The 22,466-nt window shown below is 40.3% G+C and overlaps 1 protein-coding gene across 5 annotated transcripts in view; it reads right to left on the minus strand.

Moving 5' to 3' along the window:
• Smap1 (small ArfGAP 1) overlaps positions 1-22,466 on the minus strand; it is a 92,000-nt gene that overhangs the window by 16,027 nt on the left and 53,507 nt on the right. For 2 of the 5 annotated variants that reach the window (XM_003750668.6, XM_039084513.2), the window contains exons 4-6: positions 14,792-14,867; positions 10,013-10,093; positions 4,403-4,483 (exon numbers count right to left, since the gene is read on the minus strand). In XM_003750668.6, the coding sequence (XP_003750716.3) occupies positions 4,403-4,483; positions 10,013-10,093; positions 14,792-14,867 (238 nt within the window). The remainder of the gene's footprint in view (positions 1-4,402; positions 4,484-10,012; positions 10,094-14,791; positions 14,868-22,466) is intronic. The other 3 variants (NM_001427332.1, XM_039084511.2, XM_039084512.2) reach the window with 3 other exon arrangements.

The raw sequence follows: 22,466 nt of genomic DNA on the forward strand, positions 1-22,466 counted from the left end.
ACTTTAAGAGTCAGTTCTTTCCCTCTACCGTGTGGGTCTAGAAATAACTCAGGTCAGGCCTGGCAGCAAGTGTCTTCACCTGCTAGGCCATCCTAACAGTAAGTTATACTTCTTTGGTGTTTTGAACACAGGGTTTTTCTGTGTAATCCTGGCTGTCCTGTAAGTCACTCTGTAGACCAGGCTAGTCTCAAACTCACAGAGATCCACCTGCCTCTGCCTCTAGAGTGCTGGAATTAAAGGTGTATGCCACCACCACCAGGCTACAAGTTACACTTTTGAAGACCTGGATCACATATTATTTCTTAGCTACTATTCACACTTGTTAGTTGTTTGGAGAAGAAAAGGAAACTGACCACATTAAGTGTTGTTAAGGTTTTGTGACATCATCTCCCTTCAGGTCACCATTACCCGCTGACAATTCACATTCCGCTCAGGATGCAAACAGGATGGGGAAGCACTGTACCTTAACTAACTCAGCTTCTATAAACATCGCCCCAAGAAAACTGCCTGCTAATAAGGGAGCGGCTCTCAACCTAGGGGTCAAAGAGCTCTTTCGGAGGGCTACCTACAACCATCAGAAAACACAGACATTTACATTTATGACTCATGACACGGTAGCAAAACTACAGTTATGAAGTAGCAATGAAACTAATTCTGTGATTTGGGATCGCTACAACACGAGGAAGTTAGGAAGACTCAGAACGTTAGGAAGGTCGTGAACCACTTATTAGAAAACCTGAGTCGACTGTGTGAGGATCAGGAGTGAGGATCAGAGTTAGGTGGATCTACAGTTTACTAAGCAAATGTTCCCAACAAGCAAGAACATAAGCCTATTTAGATAAAGCAATTTTATAAATTCTAAGGAGATTCCCAACCAGTAGATATCCCGTTCAAATTAGTTTTATTTGCAGCTTGACTGCGCAGTCTTTCTGTGATTTACAGTGTTACTCCAAGACTAAAACTGAACAACAGCTTAGTTTCAGCTGTCATACTTTTGCTATTTCCTGTTCCTTTAAGTAGCAGGTATAATAGCTGGGCCTAGAATGCGGTAACAATGTTCCTTTGCTGACTAGTCAATACAGATAGCAGCACATATGTAATCTGTAAGCTGCTGAATTTAACAAGTACAAAGAGGGAAATGAAAACTGACTACCTCGTTTAGATTTACCCGTGAAATGAAGTCATAAGGCAAGCTATACAGCTCCCAAACCAGGAGGGACAGGGAGACACAGCAAAGTACAATGTACGAGAGCAGAAGCCACCCTCAAGGAGGAAACTCTGAACTGTTACTGACGCATTGCTGGACCAGTGTGGACATGTCTGTGAGGAATTCCGGACGTACATCAGGGCAGGGGACTGTTCACTCTTAGGTTTCAGGAACCTGTTAGTCTATCACACACCACATGTAAATGTTACGTATGAGCTATGTCCTCAGCTTTAGGCATAGGCATAAGTAAGAATACCTATAAATAAAGATCTTTTTGCTTTGTTATAAACTTTTTTGACATCATTTCAATATGTAGCCCAAGCTGGCCTCAAGCTCCTGCTTCTTCCCTCTTCTGGCTGCTGGCATTACGGTGCACATCATCCCGCCCAGTTAAAACTGAGCTTTAATCAGAGTTCTTCCTGACTCTAAAGCCCATACTCTTTTTATTATACCAAGTCACCAAAATAAACCCTTAAGTTTCTTTCATGCCAGGTATTTGTTCGCAGCAGCAACAACAGTAACTAATACAGTAAGGTAGTAATAAACTCCCTCCCACAGCCACCCTTTAGAAAGATGGCTCCACCAATTATATGTGACCTTGAGCCAATTTTTCTTTCTGAATTTTCTATCTTTTTTGCATTAATACATATTAAATTAGCAATAATAACTATATTTAAGCGTTCCAGGATTTCACACGCAACACACTAAGCACAATGAACAGCACTTAGTAGAAACTTAAGAACTGATTCTTGCCCTCACCTGTGCCCCCTCCTTTTCATCCCCTTTTGGATGTTAGAGAACACACCGGTTGGGCTCCCAGTGGTACTGGTCACAGTTCATGCTGGCAAGGCGGGCTGCTCAGTGGACTCTCAGCTTAGCTCTGACTCAATGGCTGTGCGTCCAGGAATGAACTGCCCAGCCTGTGTCCCGTAGGTTTGTGCAATGTGTAAAGAATAATCCTATCAGCCTCCAGCACTGGGAGCACTATGAAATAATATATCTAAAGGGCTCAAAAGGACGTTTGAGTGTAAATTACCTTAGGCACCCAGTAAAGTTCTAGACAATTCCATCCTTTCCAACAACACATCTAATTTAGTCATTGAGCCTTATACCTTGCTGCACTAGTCTTAACAGTGAGCGTTAACTCAGTAAAACTACTTTCTGTCAAAGTGCTCACTGAGAAGGTATTTCCTCACTTTCTACTTAAGAACATTCCTAATTTACAAAAAGGATCGTAAAGCTTGCGTGCTTGTTGAGCAAAAGGCTTTCTTTCATTAGGTAGGAAATGAAAGCTCTGCACATAAAGTAATTGGATTTCTTCCTTATTTTATTGCTTCACTTGCAATAAAACTTTAAAAGACTACAAAAACATTTCAGAAATTCCATGGGGAAAAATGTTTCCAATTTACTACAAAGCCTGTAACAGAACTTAAAATATGACCTGTATATATACCACAATGTATATAGACAATCTTTATCATTTTAGTTACTTCAATAGTAACTAAAGTATTAAAAAGCTATTATACTTCAGCAGTCCCTCAAGCTAGGCTTCAGGGTACTTAACTATAGTATTTAACTATTACTGTCATCTCATATTGCTTTCTATAAGGCAATAACTTATTTTAGCCATTCAATGCTCTCTGGATTAAAACAGAACACAGGAGACCATCTTTGCTGTTTAAAAAAAAAAAAGTTGGGGCTGGGGATTTAGCTCAGTGGTAGAGCGCTTACCTAGGAAGCGCAAGGCCCTGGGTTCGGTCCCCAGCTCCAAAAAAAAGAACCAAAAAAAAAAAAAAAAAAAAAAAAAAAAAGTTATCTCAAGCTAATTATTTACTCATTAAAAGTTAACCTTTCAAATGTCCAGGTCAGGTGGTGGACATCTGAGAAGCCAGAGTTCTGGATACTTCGTAGCTATTCAATGCTCAAGACTAGGTTATTATAACTCTTTGAGGGCAGCACTAAGTCCAATCACTGACAAGAGACAGAACCAATAAACACTATACACGTAACTTATGTTCAATAAAGTTGATTTTTAATTTTTCAAAAGCTAAAATCAAGTATACTGCCTTACTAATCATTCTCTTTCCATGTTTCCACACATGTATGATGAAAAAGATTCAAAACCAACACAATTAATTATACAGCCAGTTTCTTTAGAAAAATGATATTCTCCCTTAACTCTAGCTTGTGTATCACACCTTTCTTATATACTACTGCCAAAATAATCTTGAAAAAAAGCCTCTAAATTAGGTGTGCAATCTCCTTCAGAAAGCCACGTATCAGTCCGGGAGGGCCACACACCTATCAGCCCAGCACTGAGGAGAGAGGAAGGAGTTAAGTGTTTGGCCTGGAGCTAATGAGACGGCTGAGCACATGTCTGCTGAAGATATCTGTCTCTAGGCCTGGCCGACCTGAGTCCAATCCGCAGAACCCATATGGTGGAAGGAGAGAACCAACTACAGCAAGCTGTCCTCTGATCTCCACACACCCTGGTGGAAATGCATACACTTGCTAGTGCATGCACAGATGCACGGATGGACGGACGGACGGACGGACGGACACACACACACACACACGCATCGATTCAAATGTCACAATTTTAAGAAAAGAGCTTGAGTTGGCCTGAGCTGTAAGAAGGGAGGGCCAGGGAGAGAGAGAACAGGAACAAAGAGTTCTCCAGAGCCTCTCCTCAAGCAGAAAATAAAAGCCAACAATGTGAGCAACACTCTGCCACTCTTGCTGTCCTTTTCACTGCTCCTCAGATCTGGACAGATTGTCCAAACTCACACTTTATTTCCAGTCTCCAAAACCATCTTCAGGCTGCCTTCTCAGTCCTGCATCTTCTTTCCTTCCACAATGAAACTGCTCATGCTTCAAGATCTAGCTCATACATTAGAAAGCACGAAATCCTTCTGAGCTTTCAGGTCTGACCTCTATCTTGTCAACGCATACAGCAGTCTCACTATACATGGCATTCACGGGGTCTCTCGGAAGAGAACACTTGTTTTGTGAGGATCTCAGATGACATACACCCACACTTATATCTGACTGGAGATCCTCTTCAGAAGGCTATGTTCAGTACGGAGGATTAAGTGTGTAAGTACTTGCTGAAAGGCTAATGTTTGGAATTGCACACATGTCAGAAAGGCTTCAGTGCAGGCACACAGTAACCTGGGTACTTTTGAGAAGCGTTACCTTTTCAGTTGTTAGTGCTTTGGCAGGCTTTTCTGGCTCCTTTTCTCTCTTTTTCTCTTCCTTCTTTTTTTCCTTTTCTTTCTAAAACACAGCCCAAAGTTTTCGTAAGTTAACATTTTAAAACTTTTAGAAGCTTTTAGTTCATTTTTGTTTTATTAGTTTGAATCACTGGTTGAGAAAGACAGACATATCAAGTGCGTCCACTGTCCACATGCTACTGAAATCTGAAAGTCAAAAGTAATTTCATTTTCTCATAAAGTTAAATGCTAAATGACAATACAGAGGATTACTCAAAACTTAAGGAGTGGGACAATTTAAACTTCAGGATTTGTTTTAAATGCTGAGAACTCCATTCAACAAATTCTCATGTTTATATCAGGCTATATAACTATAAATGTGTGTGTGTGTGTGTGTGTGTGTGTGTGTGTGTGTGTGTGTGTATGTATGTATGTATGTATATGAAGTAAACCAAATGATAGGGCTGGTTTTTTTTTTTTTTCTTTTTGAGACAGTATCTCAATATATAGCCCTGGCTATCCTGGAACTCAATGGACTGTCCTGGAACTCAAAGAGATCTGCCTGCCTCTGCCTCGAAGTGCTTGGATTACATGTCCACGAGAGAGATTTTCATTGTGAAATAGATAAAGTAATACTATATCAGGAAAACATGGGTGTTAAAATACAAAGTTATCTTAATTTCCAAAGTACCCATAAAATATTTTCAGGCCACCATCATAGTTATATGTATTTATAAACAAATATAGAAATTTTCTCATTAAAAATATTAAGGACAGTGCATGGGGCCAGAACCAAATAACTGGTGTAAATAGTTATAGTAAACCGTAATGATGTATTATGATGTTCACAGTTTGTACTCCAAGGAGAATTAACAACTATAACAACAAATAATATATGTGTGTGTGTGTGTGTGTGTGTGTGTGTGTGTGTGTGTGTGTATTTACAGTCAGACAGAGACAGACAGACAGAGAGATTGATTTTAAAAGACAAGTATATAAACCAGTCAAGCTATGTACAGAGCAAATCAGTAGCTGCCTCCAAGTCGGAGATGGCCTCCTTTGTCAGTGCTTAGTTATTCCTCACGGCCAAATCAGTAGAGAGCAGTGCAATTCCTAGGCTATGATGTAGACGAACCGAGCTCCAAGGGACATGTAACTTCATATAAAGTTCAAAATGCAAGAACATGTTCTTTGGAAGTATGAATACCAGCATAAAGCTACAAAACAGTAAGATTATCTAAAGCACATGCTTGCACACAGAGAAACACAAACCTGACAGTGACAATGGTGGACAGGTCAAGGTGTCTAGCTATCTCTATGCACAAGAAGTAAAGTGATTAAAAGAAAGTCAGATGAGAGAACTTGATGTGATAACAATATTCAGTTTACACACTGACAGATAATAGCTATATAGTGACTGCTTTTAAGTATTCATTAAAGTCAACATAAATTTAATGTGCACTTATTTTTAAAAGATATGAGAAAACCTCAGACCAGCGTAAGCTATAAAGCAGGACACCAATGAGAAACTGTACGTTCAGTACCTGTGGCAAAATATAAAAAGAAACTTTGGTGCTCATCCACATTTTTTTTATAAAAATGACAAGTCTGTTTATGCATAGATAGCAATACCGTCAACTATGAGCTAAAGATCGCAATAACATTGTACAGCAAGTCTACTGCTACCCTCTCCTTTTAGTGTCAAGCAGTGTGAGTCATAGTAAACTGGGGAGTGCACTTGCATAGAGACAGTAATAATGAGAATACACACTCAACTTCCAGGACCTTGCCTCAGTACTTATTATCAACTGAAACATAGCAGGTTGGAGAGAGGGAGCCTCCCCTGAACAACTGCCTTGGGCAGACCAGTCTGTGGCCATACCTAGGAAAGCTTGTGTCCACTGATCCGGGAGGATCTAGCCCTCTGTGAGGGTACCCTCCCTTTAGGCAGCACCTGGGTCACATAAGAAAGCTAACAGCACAAACAAGCAGCCTTTCTCTATGTTCCATGTCCCATGTTCGGCGTGGAGTTCCTGCTTAGATTCCTCCTCCTCCCACTTCCCTCAGTAATGAACTGTGACCTACAAGTGTAAGCCACAATCAACTCTTTCCTGCCCTAAACTGCTCTCAGTTATAATATTCATTATAGCAACAGAAAAGCAAACTAGAACAACCTAGATAAAAAGTTTCTACTTAAAGCTCCTTATAATACTACAATCCTCTCAAGCCATCTGTTTCAATCATGCTTTTCAAGAACAAGATAAATGACCATAAGTTGTACTTTCTAAATACCTAGAGTGTTAAAGCATAAAAAGCAATCTATCCCAAGGGCCAAACAAAACATCTACCAACTGGTCCAGAACAAACTGCCTAGGAAGGAGGCTATTCCTCAGAATACTTTTTATCTGCCCAACTACTTGGGAGTTCAGAGCAGAAGTAAAATATAAGCCTTGGGGTCAACTAGAAGCATCATCTACACCTGCGTCAACCCAAACCAAACCAAACCAAACCTACATTTCCAAAATCCATCTAATGAACACTTCCTCCTGTCCAGTTTAATGGTCAGAAGAACTATTTGACACAACTATTGTCAGTGCTGTTCTCTTACACATGAAAAACAAAGCTTAGGAAAACAATGCTCAGAACACAGCGCATCAGTTCCCCTCATGCTGATGGAGCACAGACGCCATGCATGTCGATGTCACTGCTCACTGAAGTTCAGTGGGGCGTCAGTATTATGGTGATAGTCCTTATATTACAGCTAGTAGTTACTGAACCTTTATGTGCTGGTCACTGTTCTGAACTCATTTCATCTCCACAACAAATTTAGGAAATAGGTAATTATTCTTACATTATAAAAAAATGAAACAAGCAAAAAGTCTTTTATAAATTATAAAACGTCTTCTGGATATAATTAGTAACATTTAGTGAGAAAAGCTGTCCATGTAAGTTGCTCCTTCACCTCTCAGAGCTGTTAGTTATTTCTATGGTTGGGATGTTTGTGGCCGTATGTTGAGACTAAATCCCCACCACTGTGAGACAGTGTTAAGAGTTGAGGGCCTCTGGGAGGTGATTAAGTCACAAGAGTGGAACCCTTATGACTGGGATTAGTGTCCTTGTAAAGAGGCCCCAGATGAGTCTTACCCATTTTCACCAAGTGAGATCACAGCAAGATGTCACTCTATGAATAAGCAAGGGAGCCCACACTAGACACATGGCCTTGGTCTCGAATTTTACAGCCTCCAGAACTGTGAGAAATAGATTACTGTTGTTCATAAGCTACATCACATATGGTACTTTAATACAGCAACTCCTACAGAAACAAAGTTATTTTTCAAGGAAAATATCACAAATGGAAAAGGCTGATATCTCAACCACCATGATTGGTGGGCATGTACGAAAGCACCCAAAATAAATGCACTTAGCTGCATTTAATGGGGACAAAGTGCATGCCTTGACCCACTTTACACTAGGATCTCAGCCAATGAGACACAGCTGATTCCAGTTACAGAATGACCTGGGCTTATAGGCAACATTAACAGCTTGGGCTTTAAAGCAGGATCATAGAGTTTGACCAGAGAATCAAAAGCTGAAAAAGAAGATAGGAAGAAGAGGAGGAGGAGGAAGAATATGAAAATAGAAAAAGAAAGACTGGATCGGAAAGAAAAGGAAAGGAAAGGGGAAAGAAGGAAAGAAGAAACAGTAAAAATAGAAAAGGAGGGAAGGAGAGGACAGGACAGGAGAAGACAAGACGGAAACATGGTGACTGATACACACTGCCACCTCAGGACTCAGGAGGAGGACCAGAAGTTCAAGGTCACCCTGAACTACATTGAAACCTTTTCTCAAAATAAGGGAAAGGAAGGTGGATGAAAGGAAGGAAGACAGGGAAAAGAACAGAGCCCCCCAAAACTTAAACTGACCACTCAAATCACCAGACTCTGTTCACCTTGAATCCTGCACTACACGCGCTGACAACTTGCTGTTCTCATGGATGGCTCTGTCGGTTCAGCAAGCTATGTAGACTCTACTTCTCATACCTCTATATCTGGGCTGTAACTGTATGTCCAAGTATCTACTAGGCACCTGTAGGTTCAAACTCAACACGCCCAACTTTTAATTCCTCTCCTTTTCCTTTTCTCTCTTCAAGTGAGATCCTTCTCTCCAACTAGCATCCTTATCTCACTGTAGGCCACTATCACATGAAGGTGCTGAAAAGTTAGGCATGGAAGCCAAGACTTCCAAAGCACCCCCCCCCCTTTATTAAATACCACGTAGTCCACCTCAAGACCTCTCAAAACTATACTCTTCTTTTCTCTGTCCCATTTTAGCAGACATCTGTCAATCTATTCCTGTTTAAGCCTGGTTTTTAAGGCTTTTCTTCACACATTAACACAAAATTCATTTCCCCAAGAACCAGTTGACAGTGTTAGAATATGAAAATCTGACCCATCACCTCCTTCCCCCTAACCGTCATTGTTAAAGTACCCACAGCCTTCAGATTAAGGCCAATAACCTTCAGTGGATGCCTAAGGCCTTTCCTAGCTTATTCAACCTGCACGTCCTTAAACACAGTTCTGCAACCATACTCTCTCCACAAGCTGCTTTCTCTACCTGGATACCTCCTGCTCCTTAGAGCTAGCAGGGGCCTGTTCAGAATGCAAACTGCATCAGAAGTAAGTTCCTATATTAGCAGTAGCTGGGCTCTCGCAATCACAGCACACATACACTCATTGTAAACTGCTGTATAGTTACATATTTGCCCCATTAAACTGTAAAGTCGGCAAGGGTATAGTTACATCTTGGCTTTGTGTCCCACAGGTCTAGCATGCCATTTATCAAGAAGAGGACAGGGCTGGAGAGACGGCTCAGCGGTGAAGAGCACTGACTGCTCTTCCAGAGGTCCTGAGTTCAATTCCCAGCAACCACATGGTGGCTCACAACCATCTGTAATGAGATCTGATGCCCTCTTCTGGTGTGTCTGAAGACAGTGACATACATAAAATAATAAATAAATAAATAAATAAATAAATAAATAAATCTTTAAAAGTGGACACAGGAAAAGGCAGAATTAAAACTCTCAAATGCGTGCACAGAAGACTTGAAAAATACAGCATGGTTGTAACTTATCTTACCACCTTCACTCAAAATATACTCCACTAGTCATCACTGACCATTCTAAATTCCCGTTTCCTTAAAATATGTATTTTTTTCTATATAACAGTTGATATTTCTTCAAAAGGAAATCTGACATTAGCTTTCAAATGCTTATTGCAACTACACCATAGTCAAAAAAGGTTTTTGTTTTGTTTTGTTTTTTTAAACCAAAAACCTAGAGATCAAAGAATTCAACAACAATTTATCTTTAAAATTGCTGAGGTAGTAACGATTATAGCAACAAAGAAGTTACTTAACGGGTACATATACTAAGTCACTCTGGAGTTAAATATAAATTAATATGTTTAAAGTTTTTTTCATTCTGGAGATCATTTGAAACATGAATTCTCCTGGTGTTTCTACATCACAGCATTGTGAGGGGAAGCCCACCTAGCAATGAACAGTACAAATGTACACGCGGAAAGCATTACTATACCTCTATTTTGTTTTTATCAACAGCAGCTGGCAGAGAAGGAGAGGATACCAAAGGCTGAAGAGGGGCATCAGAAGAGGAAATCTAGATGTACAGATGCAAAGTGAGGAGAGAAAAAGGAGAGAAGGCGGTCATTAAAACCGACAGACATCAGAGAGAAACACTCATGCATTTCTGATAAAAGTAGTTAAGAGAATGTTAACAGTAAAATAGTGCATCAAGAATAAATGTTTTAAAAACAATGTCTATCTGAAATATTTAAAAAGACATAGTAGAGAACCATATATATTTAAAATGGATTTTCTTCTAAGCTAAAAAACGTATATTTACACAAGATAATAACAAAACTATCTGAAGTATAATTTTCTCTGATAACTCAATTGCAGTCAAGGTTACCATCGAAACCCTAGTAATTTGAAGCAAGAAAAAAAGTTTTATGCATACAGGAGGAGAGTAAAAATATTTTTTATTGTTGATAATAACTTTAAGAACAGGAAATAAAGCAGTGGGGAGAATAACGGTTTGAGAATAGTAAATGTTTAAGAAAGCAGAAGCAAAGAGTGGGAGAAAAGACTGGGTTAGTGTAACAGTTGAGTAGCCAAGAGACTTACTACAAAGTAATTTATTCGTGCCATCCTGAAGATGGTTATGCAAACAGAAGTGCCCAGCCCTGTTCGGTTACTCTGAAGCACAGAGACAGAATTCACCTGAAAGCTTTGCACACATCTTCCTACCCAACTTCTACATGCATAGATGATTAACAGAAGCACTATCTTACTGCAAAAATATAACTGAATATGTTTACAACACACATGGCAGATCTTTGGAGCCATAAAGTTGATGTCTCTATATTTCCCTGTCATACTGGTAGTGCCTATGGGGATCTGAAGTTGCCATTTTAGATGGGCCATTAAATAATGTCAAAATAATACTCCAAGGTGCCAAGTCCTCCTTCAGCCTGCTAGTTAATTACGGCAGTCGTTCTTGAATCACTTCAGAAGTTTGTTTCCCCCTTGTACAGTGTTGGATCTGGTGCAATTATGTAAACTAGCCACTTAATTAATATTAAACCAAGCTCTACATAAAAGGAAATGTCCATCGCAGGGAAATGTATATTCCATTATGAGAATGTACTTTAGAGCCTGACTTGAAGCTGGTGCTTCCTAGAGATATTTATTGAACTTCATATAAATGTGGGATTAAAAACATAAGATCACTTATTAGATAATTTGTATCATAAAACTTCTTTCTATAATTTTTTTAAAAGCAGAACCTAAAAACATGAAAAATGAGAGAGGTATTCAGAATATCCAGAAACAAAAGGAAAATCTATTATAAAAGTGACCGTTGTCCTCTTCCGGAGGTGAGAAAGAGGTCAAAGGAGAGGCAAGTGTGTTCTCTCAGAAGTGCACTCCTGTCACCTGGGAGTCCTCCTGATTTCCCCAGTCCATTCCCTGTACTAAGTTATTGTTACATGCAAGCTTCATCTTCAATAATTTACACACATTACACAAGGACCTAGATCACACCTAGTGTACTCCATGCCTCTCCCCTTCCCTGCTCTGGCTACACTCTGCTAGTCAGTTACCTATCACTCCTGCTCTCAGCTCCAGTCTGCCTCTACTGACTTGTGGAAGCCTTTCTAGTTCAAATGCCCACTTCAGTAGTTCTTTCTTTTTGATCTCACATAGCTTTTTCTAGGAATCCAAGTATTCATTGACTACCCTTCACTGGTACATAGCCCAGGCTGGACCTGAACTTACTCTGTAGCCCAGGTAGACCCTGACCTTGGGATCTTTCTGCCTCAGCCTCTTGACTAAGAGTCTAGGTCAGCATCACCAGGGCAGCCTACTGAAGGCATTCCTTATAACTAAATATAAATCCCTAGCAATCAAAAGACTCCACTATAGCCTCTCTCTCTCACAATGGATTCCAATGGCTTGGTTCACAGCTATGCTGAGGCAGGGGCAGAGGTAGGAACCTTTAGAAAAAAACGACAGTCACGGTAACTGCTTTGCTGCAGTTTATTGCTTTGTGTTTCGCCAAGTTTTGAAATATGTCATAGAAAATCAAGAAGCAAATTCTTCCTTTGCTTTGAAATTGCCTAACAGATCACTCAAGATAAGAAAACAAATTAAAAGCGGTAAGATATCCTGACATTAAGATTAACATCTGAAACAGAAAACATGTAATTTATAAAAATTAAGACACTAAAGTAAATTAGAGCTATCTCACACGGGCCTTTCAGCCACATAAAACCCAGGTCATACGATACAGCTCTTGCTCAAGAGTCCAGCAAACACAGCTGCACCCGCACCACCCCACTTCTTCCAGGACAGAGCTTAGACATACGGACTCGTTCTCTGTGTCCTATCTTTAAAGTCTGGGCTAGTCTCCACTTACTGTCCTAGAAGACTGTGAACAGAGCTTACATGGAAATAACCTGGATTTTCATTCCATTGGCAATACAAGCTCAGCAGTACATAATCTTTCACTTTAAAATGTTTTACTTCCAAGCTTACAAAAAAGGGGAAAAAATACAGTGCCCATGACTGCATAAAAACCATTAATATTAATCACAGGTTAACAACCTGTGGTTGTTGATGCCATGTTTGTTCTCCCTTAATACAAGTGCACACACATGCAGACTGCCAGATTTCACTGAACTATTTGAAAATGGCTTACAAATACCATGACATTTAATCCTAAATATTTTATTTTATTACATGTCTCTTATGAATAAAAAAAATTATCCTGCCAAACTATATCTTATATCTAAAGGGAAAAAAACCTTTTGTTCAAAAATAAAACCCTTACAAATTACTATATAATTCTAGCCTCCAACTTGCTGAGAATAAAAAAAAAAAAAACACAATTTCAAGTAAAAAGGTTTAGAATGTCACATTTCAGGATCTAATATAAAGTAGTATGTTTTATGAAATATTCTAAATAATTTACTATTTCATATAAATATTCATTAAGTATATACTTCACTTAAGAATTAAATGGGGGGGGGGGTTGGGGATTTGGCTCAGAGGTAGAGCGCTTGCCTAGCAACCGCAAGGCCCTGGGTTCGGTCCCCAGCTCCGAAAAAAAGAAAAAGGGAAAAAAAAAAAAAAAAGAATTAAATGGGCCTTAAATTTAAGTAATTATAAGTACCTTTCTCAATACTGTTGGTTTTTATTTATCCTTCAATAGCTTTTGTTTATTACGCCTGCTGAAGGTGTAATTCAAAGGCCTATAGGGTTCTCTGAGTTCCAAAATCTCTAGATATTTTAATACTTGGTTCCCTGTTGGTGGCTGCTTAGGGAGGCTTAGGAGGTGTGGCCATGAGATCTTGAAGATTTGGGCATTTCCAGTTTGCTCTCTTTGCTTGCTTTTAAGTCTTGAGATGTAAGCCCTCAGCTCTCAGCTTCCAGCCCCAGTTGTCACGGCTGCCTGCTGCCACACTTCCTCCTGTGGTGATGGACTAATGTCACTGGAACTCAACAGCAAGCCCCAAATAAACCCTTCCTTCTATAAGTTTTCTTCGTCATGGTGCTTCACCGCAGCAAGAAAAGTAACAAAATAGGAATTAAAAGAAAAAGACAGTTTATATGCAAACTGAGATGAGAACTACTGTTTCAGACATGACTGGTGACTCCAAGAAAGGAACTACTTTAAGACTTGTTTATTAAACAAGGTGTCAAACGCCAAAAGTTGATTTCAACAATAAAGGCAATTAGCTTTTCCTAATTAACTGAGAGGAGAAATTTTAAGCAGAAATAAAATCTAAATAGAAGTAGTTGGTTAATATACTTTATTACTACAATAAGGTAAGAACTATTAACATGTTTGCTAATAATCAAGTGCTGGAATAATCAATAATGCTGGAAGTATCCAGCATTAATATACTCTTGTGATATTTTTCACATCTCAACAGACCTAACATACTTCCAGTGGGAAAACAGACTACAAATTTTCTTTTTCACTCATTTCTAGAATTTGCAAAGTAATTTTTGTTCTTTTTTTCCCCAAGCCAGTGGCTTTGTCTTCTCTTTAATTACATAATTAATTCCTTTAATGAAAGGTCAATGTCTTAGTTAGGGTTTCCATGCTGAGAAGAGACACCATGACCACAGTGACTCTTATAAAGGACAACATGTAATTGGGGCTGGCTTACTGGTTCAGAGGTTCAGTCCATTATCATCAAGGCAGGGAAGCATGGCAGCGTCCAGGCAGACACACTACTGAGGAGCCAAGAGTTCTACAGCTTGATCCAAAGGCAGTCAGTAGACTACCTTCCAGGCAGCTAAGAGGAAGGTCTCAAAGCCCACAGCAACAATGACACATGTCCTCCAACCACAAGGCCATGACTCCTAATACTGTCAATCCCTAAGCTAAGTTTATTCAAACCACCACAGTCAAACAAGCTGAATCCATACTACTTAACAAGCTCTCAACATTGTGACCAAAAATCCTGACATCTAAATAATTACAACTAACATGTGTTATAATAAACAAATTGGGCTGTATGTTTTGAAATCTACTTAATGGGCTGGAGAGATGGCTCAGCAGTTAAGAGCACTGACTGCTCTTCTGAGGTCCTGAGTTCAAATCCCAGCAACCACATGGTGGCTCACAAACATCTGTAATGAGATCTGATGCCCTCTTCTGGTGTGTCTGAAGACAGCTACAGTGTACTTATATATAATAAAATAAATAAATCTTTAAAAAAAGAAAAAAGAAAAAAGAAATCTACTTAACAAACATCAATTGGTGAAAAATGAAGATTTTACTTACATTTGTGATAGCTATGGCATTTTTATCATAGTATTTCTTCTTTTCATATTTATCTCTGATGAAAAATTCTACTGCTCTGAAGACAGATAACTTAAGGAAAAAGTGCAATTAAAAGTCCCGTGTACGTTTCCCGTCATTCCTTCCCCTCTAAATCGCCTGCTCTAATCTCTCTCTCCCTCTATCTCCACTTGCTCACCCCGTTCTGCACATGTCCCACAGCCTACATTTCTTTATTCCACAGAAAGTGCATTTACTTCAGGAAAACTCATTCAAAACAAACAAACAAACAAACAAACGAATCAGCCCATCTTAAAAAAGAAAGAAAGAAAAACAGCCAGCATAACTGTTTGTTCCCAACCCAGCACTCCCAACAACCGCAGTTGAGCTCAGGGTCATTTGGCAATAAGCTAGCATCCAGGCAGAACTCGGAATACACCAAACCGTGTGCAACATGCTGCATACTGATTCTTCACATTCTTCTCAACACCCAGTTAATACCAAATGCAATGACTATTTTCATATCATAAATGAATTAACAACTCAGACAGATTAAGTGGCTGATTTCAACATGATTTTTTCCTACCTTAGCAGCTATATCATAAATGGGCAAACCTCAGAATTTCCTATATATTAAAAAGTGGCCTTTTTTTTCTTGCAAAGTCAAGGAATGCGCAAGTTCAGTAGCTACAACTAAGGATTCCACTTACAACCAGAAAGTTCTTCAGAATGTTCTTAGGAAAGAATATGAGGAAAAAATTATACAAAGTCAAAGGTTATCTGTTTGACACTGTTTTATAAAAATAAATGATTAAGGGGGGGGGGTGAAAGCATTAAGACTTTCCTAATTATTAACAGAAAACTATTTAGAAGGCATTAAAAAATGCATTACAGGCCCACATCCCTGGCCCAAGAGGAAACTGTATAAGGCCTCTGGGCTCCCGTGGGGGAGGGCCCAGGAGCGGCAGGACCCCTGCCAGAGACACCGCCGGACCCTGAAGGAAACAGACCGGATAAACAGTTCTCTGCACCCAAATCCCGTGGGAGGGAGAGCTAAACCTTCAGAGAAGCAGACACGCCTGGGAAACCAGAAGTGACTGCTCCCTGCACACACATCTCGGACGCCAGAGGAAAAAGCCAAAGACCATCTGGAACCCTGGTGCACTGAAGCTCCCGGAAGGGGCGGCACAGGTCTTCCTGGTTGCTGCCGCTGCAGAGAGCCCCTGGGCAGCACCCCACGAGCGAACTTGAGCCTCGGGACCACAGGTAAGACCAAATTTTCTGCTGCAAGAAAGCTGCCTGGTGAGCTTGGGACACACAGAAGCAGAATTTCTCTAGAACCGGGCACGTTCTGTGTTTACCGGAAGTCCCACACCCGCGGATCCCGGCCCGCAGCAGCTCTCTGCTCCCAGACCCGGTGAGAGAGACACCCAACCGCCTGGTCAGGTGGGCACTCCTGAGGCTGCAGAGCGGAAGAGACCACCAACACTGCTCACCCCTGCCCACATCCCTGGCCCAAGAGGAAACTGTATAAGGCCTCTGGGCTCCCGGGGGGGAGGGCCCAGGAGCGGCAGGACCCCTGCCAGAGACACCGCCGGACCCTGAAGGAAACAGACCGGATAAACAGTTCTCTGCACCCAAATCCCGTGGGAGGGAGAGCTAAACCTTCAGAGAGGCAGACAGGCCTGGGAACCCAGAAGAGACTGCTCCCTGCACACACATCTCGGAAGCCAGAGGAAAAAGCCAAAGACCATCTGGAACCCTGGTGCACTGAAGCTCCCGGAAGGGGTGGCACAGGTCTTCCTGATTGCTGCCGCTGCAGAGAGCCCCTGGACAGCACCCCACGAGCAAACCTGAGCCTCGGGACCACAGGTAAGACCAAATTTTCTGCTGCAAGAAAGCTGCCTGGTGAACTCAAGACACAGGCCCACAGGAACAGCTGAAGACCTGTAGAGAGGAAAAACTACACGCCCGAAAGCAGAACACTCTGTCCCCATAACTGACTGAAAGAGAGGAAAACAGGTCTACAGCACTCCTGACACACAGGCTTATAGGACAGTCTAGCCACTGTCAGAAATAGCAGAACAAAGTAACACTAGAGATAATCTGATGGCGAGAGGCAAGCGCAGGAACCCAAGCAACAGAAACCAAGACTACATGCCATCATCGGAGCCCAATTCTCCCACCAAAACAAACATGGAATATCCAAACACACCAGAAAAGCAAGATCTAGTTTCAAAATCATATTTGATCATGATGCTGGAGGACTTCAAGAAAGACCTGAACACACTTAGGGAAGCACAGGAAAACATTAATAAACAAGTAAAAGCCTACAGAGAGGAATCGCAAAAATCCCTGAAAGAATTCCAGGAAAACACAATCAAACAGTTGAAGGAATTAAAAATGGAAATAGAAGCAATCAAGAAAGAACACATGGAAACAACCCTGGATATAGAAAACCAAAAGAAGAGACAAGGAGCTGTAGATACAAGCTTCACCAACAGAATACAAGAGATGGAAGAGAGAATCTCAGGAGCAGAAGATTCCATAGAAATCATTGACTCAACTGTCAAAGATAATGTAAAGCGGAAAAAGCTACTGGTCCAAAACATACAGGAAATCCAGGACTCAATGAGAAGATCAAACCTAAGGATAATAGGTATAGAAGAGAGTGAAGACTCCCAGCTCAAAGGACCAGTAAATATCTTCAACAAAATCATAGAAGAAAACTTCCCTAACCTAAAAAAAGAGATACCCATAGACATACAAGAAGCCTACAGAACTCCAAATAGATTGGACCAGAAAAGAAACACCTCTCGTCACATAATTGTCAAAACACCAAACGCACAAAATAAAGAAAGAATATTAAAAGCAGTAAGGGAAAAAGGTCAAGTAACATATAAAGGGAGACCTATCAGAATCACACCAGACTTCTCGCCAGAAACTATGAAGGCCAGAAGATCCTGGACTGATGTTATACAGACCCTAAGAGAACAAAAATGCCAGCCCAGATTACTGTATCCAGCAAAACTCTCAATTAACATTGATGGAGAAACCAAGATATTCCATGACAAAACCAAATTTACACAATATCTTTCTACAAATCCAGCACTACAAAAGATAATAAATGGTAAAGCCCAACATAAGGAGGCAAGCTATACCCTAGAAGAAGCAAGAAACTAATCGTCTTGGCAACAAAACAAAGAGAATGAAAGCACACAAACATAACCTCACATCCAAATATGAATATAACGGGAAGCAATAATCACTATTCCTTAATATCTCTCAATATCAATGGCCTCAACTCCCCAATAAAAAGACATAGATTAACAAACTGGATACGCAACGAGGACCCTGCATTCTGCTGCCTACAGGAAACACACGTCAGAGACAAAGACAGACACTACCTCAGAGTGAAAGGCTGGAAAACAACTTTCCAAGCAAATGGTCAGAAGAAGCAAGCTGGAGTAGCCATTCTAATATCAAATAAAATCAATTTCCAACTAAAAGTCATCAAAAAAGATAAGGAAGGACACTTCATATTCATCAAAGGAAAAATCAACCAAGATGAACTCTCAATCCTAAATATCTATGCCCCAAATACAAGGGCACCTACATACGTAAAAGAAACCTTACTAAAGCTCAAAACACACATTGCACCTCACACAATAATAGTGGGAGATTTCAACACCCCACTCTCATCAATGGACAGATCATGGAAACAGAAATTAAACAGTGATGTAGACAGACTAAGAGAAGTCATGAGCCAAATGGACTTAACGGATATTTATAGAACATTCTATCCTAAAGCAAAAGGATATACCTTCTTCTCAGCTCCTCATGGTACTTTCTCCAAAATTGACCATATAATTGGTCAAAAAACGGGCCTCAACAGGTACAGAAAGATAGAAATAATCCCATGCGTGCTATCGGACCACCACGGCCTAAAACTGGTCTTCAATAACAATAAGGGAAGAATGCCCACATATACGTGGAAATTGAACAATGCTCTACTCAATGATAACCTGGTCAAGGAAGAAATAAAGAAAGAAATTAAAAACTTTTTAGAATTTAATGAAAATGAAGATACAACATACTCAAACTTATGGGACACAATGAAAGCTGTGCTAAGAGGAAAACTCATAGCGCTGAGTGCCTGCAGAAAGAAACAGGAAAGAGCATATGTCAGCAGCTTGACAGCACACCTAAAAGCTCTAGAACAAAAAGAAGCAAATACACCCAGGAGGAGTAGAAGGCAGGAAATAATCAAACTCAGAGCTGAAATCAACCAAGTAGAAACAAAAAGGACCATAGAAAGAATCAACAGAACCAAAAGTTGGTTCTTTGAGAAAATCAACAAGATAGATAAACCCTTAGCCAGACTAACGAGAGGACACAGAGAGTGTGTCCAAATTAACAAAATCAGAAATGAAAAGGGAGACATAACTACAGATTCGGAGGAAATTCAAAAAATCATCAGATCTTACTATAAAAACCTATATTCAACAAAATTTGAAAATCTTCAGGAAATGGACAATTTCCTAGACAGATACCAGGTATCGAAGTTAAATCAGGAACAGATAAACCAGTTAAACAACCCCATAACTCCTAAGGAAATAGAAGCAGTCATTAAAGGTCTCCCAACTAAAAAGAGCCCAGGTCCAGACGGGTTTAGTGCAGAATTCTATCAAACCTTCATAGAAGACCTCATACCAATATTATCCAAACTATTCCACAAAATTGAAACAGATGGAGCCCTACCGAATTCCTTCTACGAAGCCACAATTACTCTTATACCTAAACCACACAAAGACACAACAAAGAAAGAGAACTTCAGACCAATTTCCCTTATGAATATCGACGCAAAAATACTCAATAAAATTCTGGCAAACCGAATTCAAGAGCACATCAAAACAATCATCCACCATGATCAAGTAGGCTTCATCCCAGGCATGCAGGGATGGTTTAATATACGGAAAACCATCAACGTGATCCATTATATAAACAAACTGAAAGAACAGAACCACATGATCATTTCATTAGATGCTGAAAAAGCATTTGACAAAATTCAACACCCCTTCATGATAAAAGTCCTGGAAAGAATAGGAATTCAAGGCCCATACCTAAACATAGTAAAAACCATATACAGCAAACCAGTTGCTAACATTAAACTAAATGGAGAGAAACTTGAAGCAATCCCACTAAAATCAGGGACTAGACAAGGCTGCCCACTCTCTCCCTACTTATTCAATATAGTTCTTGAAGTTCTAGCCAGAGCAATCAGACAACAAAAGGAGATCAAGGGGATACAGATCGGAAAAGAAGAGGTCAAAATATCACTATTTGCAGATGACATGATAGTATATTTAAGTGATCCCAAAAGTTCCACCAGAGAACTACTAAAGCTGATAAACAACTTCAGCAAAGTGGCTGGGTATAAAATTAACTCAAATAAATCAGTAGGCTTCCTCTACACAAAAGAGAAACAAGCCGAGAAAGAAATTAGGGAAACGACACCCTTCATAATAGACCCAAATAATATAAAGTACCTCGGTGTGACTTTAACCAAGCAAGTAAAAGATCTGTACAATAAGAACTTCAAGACACTGAGGAAAGAAATTGAAGAAGACTTCAGAAGATGGAAAGATCTCCCATGCTCATGGATTGGCAGGATTAATATGGTAAAAATGGCCATTTTACCAAAAGCAATCTACAGATTCAATGCAATTCCCATCAAAATACCAATCCAATTCTTCAAAGAGTTAGACAGAACAATTTGCAAATTCATCTGGAATAACAAAAAACCCAGGATAGCTAAAGCTATCCTCAACAATAAAAGGACTTCAGGGGGAATCACTATCCCTGAACTCAAGCAGTATTACAGAGCAATAGTGATAAAAACTGCATGGTATTGGTACAGAGACAGACAGATAGACCAATGGAATAGAATTGAAGACCCAGAAATGAACCCACACACCTATGGTCACTTGATTTTTGACAAAGGAGCCAAAACCATCCAATGGAAAAAAGATAGCATTTTCAGCAAATGGTGCTGGTTCAACTGGAGGGCAACATGTAGAAGAATGCAGATCGATCCATCCTTATCACCCTGTACAAAGCTTAAGTCCAAGTGGATCAAGGACCTCCACATCAAACCAGACACACTCAAACTAATAGAAGAAAAACTAGGGAAGCATCTGGAACACATGGGCACTGGAAAAAATTTCCTGAACAAAACACCAATGGCTTATGCTCTAAGATCAAGAATCGACAAATGGGATCTCATAAAACTGCAAAGCTTCTGTAAGGCAAAGGACACTGTGGTTAGGACAAAACGGCAACCAACAGATTGGGAAAAGATCTTTACCAATCCTACAACAGATAGAGGCCTTATTTCCAAAATATACAAAGAACTCAAGAAGTTAGACCACAGGGAAACAAATAACCCTATTAAAAAATGGGGTTCAGAGCTAAACAAAGAATTCACAGCTGAGGAATGCCGAATGGCTGAGAAACACCTAAAGAAATGTTCAACATCTTTAGTCATAAGGGAAATGCAAATCAAAACAACCCTGAGATTTCACCTCACACCAGTGCGATTGGCTAAGATCAGAAACTCAGGTGACAGCAGATGCTGGCGAGGATGTGGAGAAAGAGGAACACTCCTCCATTGTTGGTGGGATTGCAGACTGGTAAAACCATTCTGGAAATCAGTGTGGAGGTTCCTCAGAAAATTGGACATTGAACTGCCTGAGGATCCAGCTATACCTCTCTTGGGCATATACCCAAAAGATGCCTCAACATATAAAAGAGACACGTGCTCCACTATGTTCATCGCAGCCTTATTTATAATAGCCAGAAAATGGAAAGAACCCAGATGCCCTTCAACAGAGGAATGGATACAGAAAATGTGGTACATCTACACAATGGAATATTACTCAGCTATCAAAAACAACGACTTTATGAAATTCGTAGGCAAATGGTTGGAACTGGAAAATATCATCCTGAGTGAGCTAACCCAATCACAGAAAGACATACATGGTATGCACTCATTGATAAGTGGCTATTAGCCCAAATGCTTGAATTACCCTAGATCCCTAGAACAAACGAAACTCAAGACGGATGATCAAAATGTGAATGCTTCACTCCTTCTTTAAATGAGGAAAAAGAATACCCTTGGCAGGGAAGGGAGAGGCAAAGATTAAAACAGAGACTGAAGGAACACCCATTCAGAGCCTGCCCCACATGTGGCCCATACATATACAGCCACCCAATTAGACAAGATGGATGAAGCAAAGAAGTGCAGACCGACAGGAGCCGGATGTAGATCGCTCCTGAGAGACACAGCCAGAATACAGCAAATATAGAGGCGAATGCCAGCAGCAAACCACTGAACTGAGAATAGGTCCCCTATTGAAGGAATCAGAGAAAGAACTGGAAGAGCTTGAAGGGGCTCGAGACCCCAAAAGTACAACAATGCCAAGCAACCAGAGCTTCCAGGGACTAAGCCACTACCTAAAGACTATACATGGACTGACCCTGGACTCTGACCCCATAGGTAGCAATGAATATCCTAGTAAGAGCACCAGTGGAAGGGGAAGCCCTGGGTCCTGCTAAGACTGAACCCCCAGTGAACTAGTCTATGGGGGGAGGGCGGCAATGGGGGGAGGGTTGGGAG

The sequence above is a fragment of the Rattus norvegicus genome, chromosome 9 (assembly GCF_036323735.1).
Source record: "Rattus norvegicus strain BN/NHsdMcwi chromosome 9, GRCr8, whole genome shotgun sequence".
NCBI lineage: Eukaryota > Metazoa > Chordata > Mammalia > Rodentia > Muridae > Rattus > Rattus norvegicus.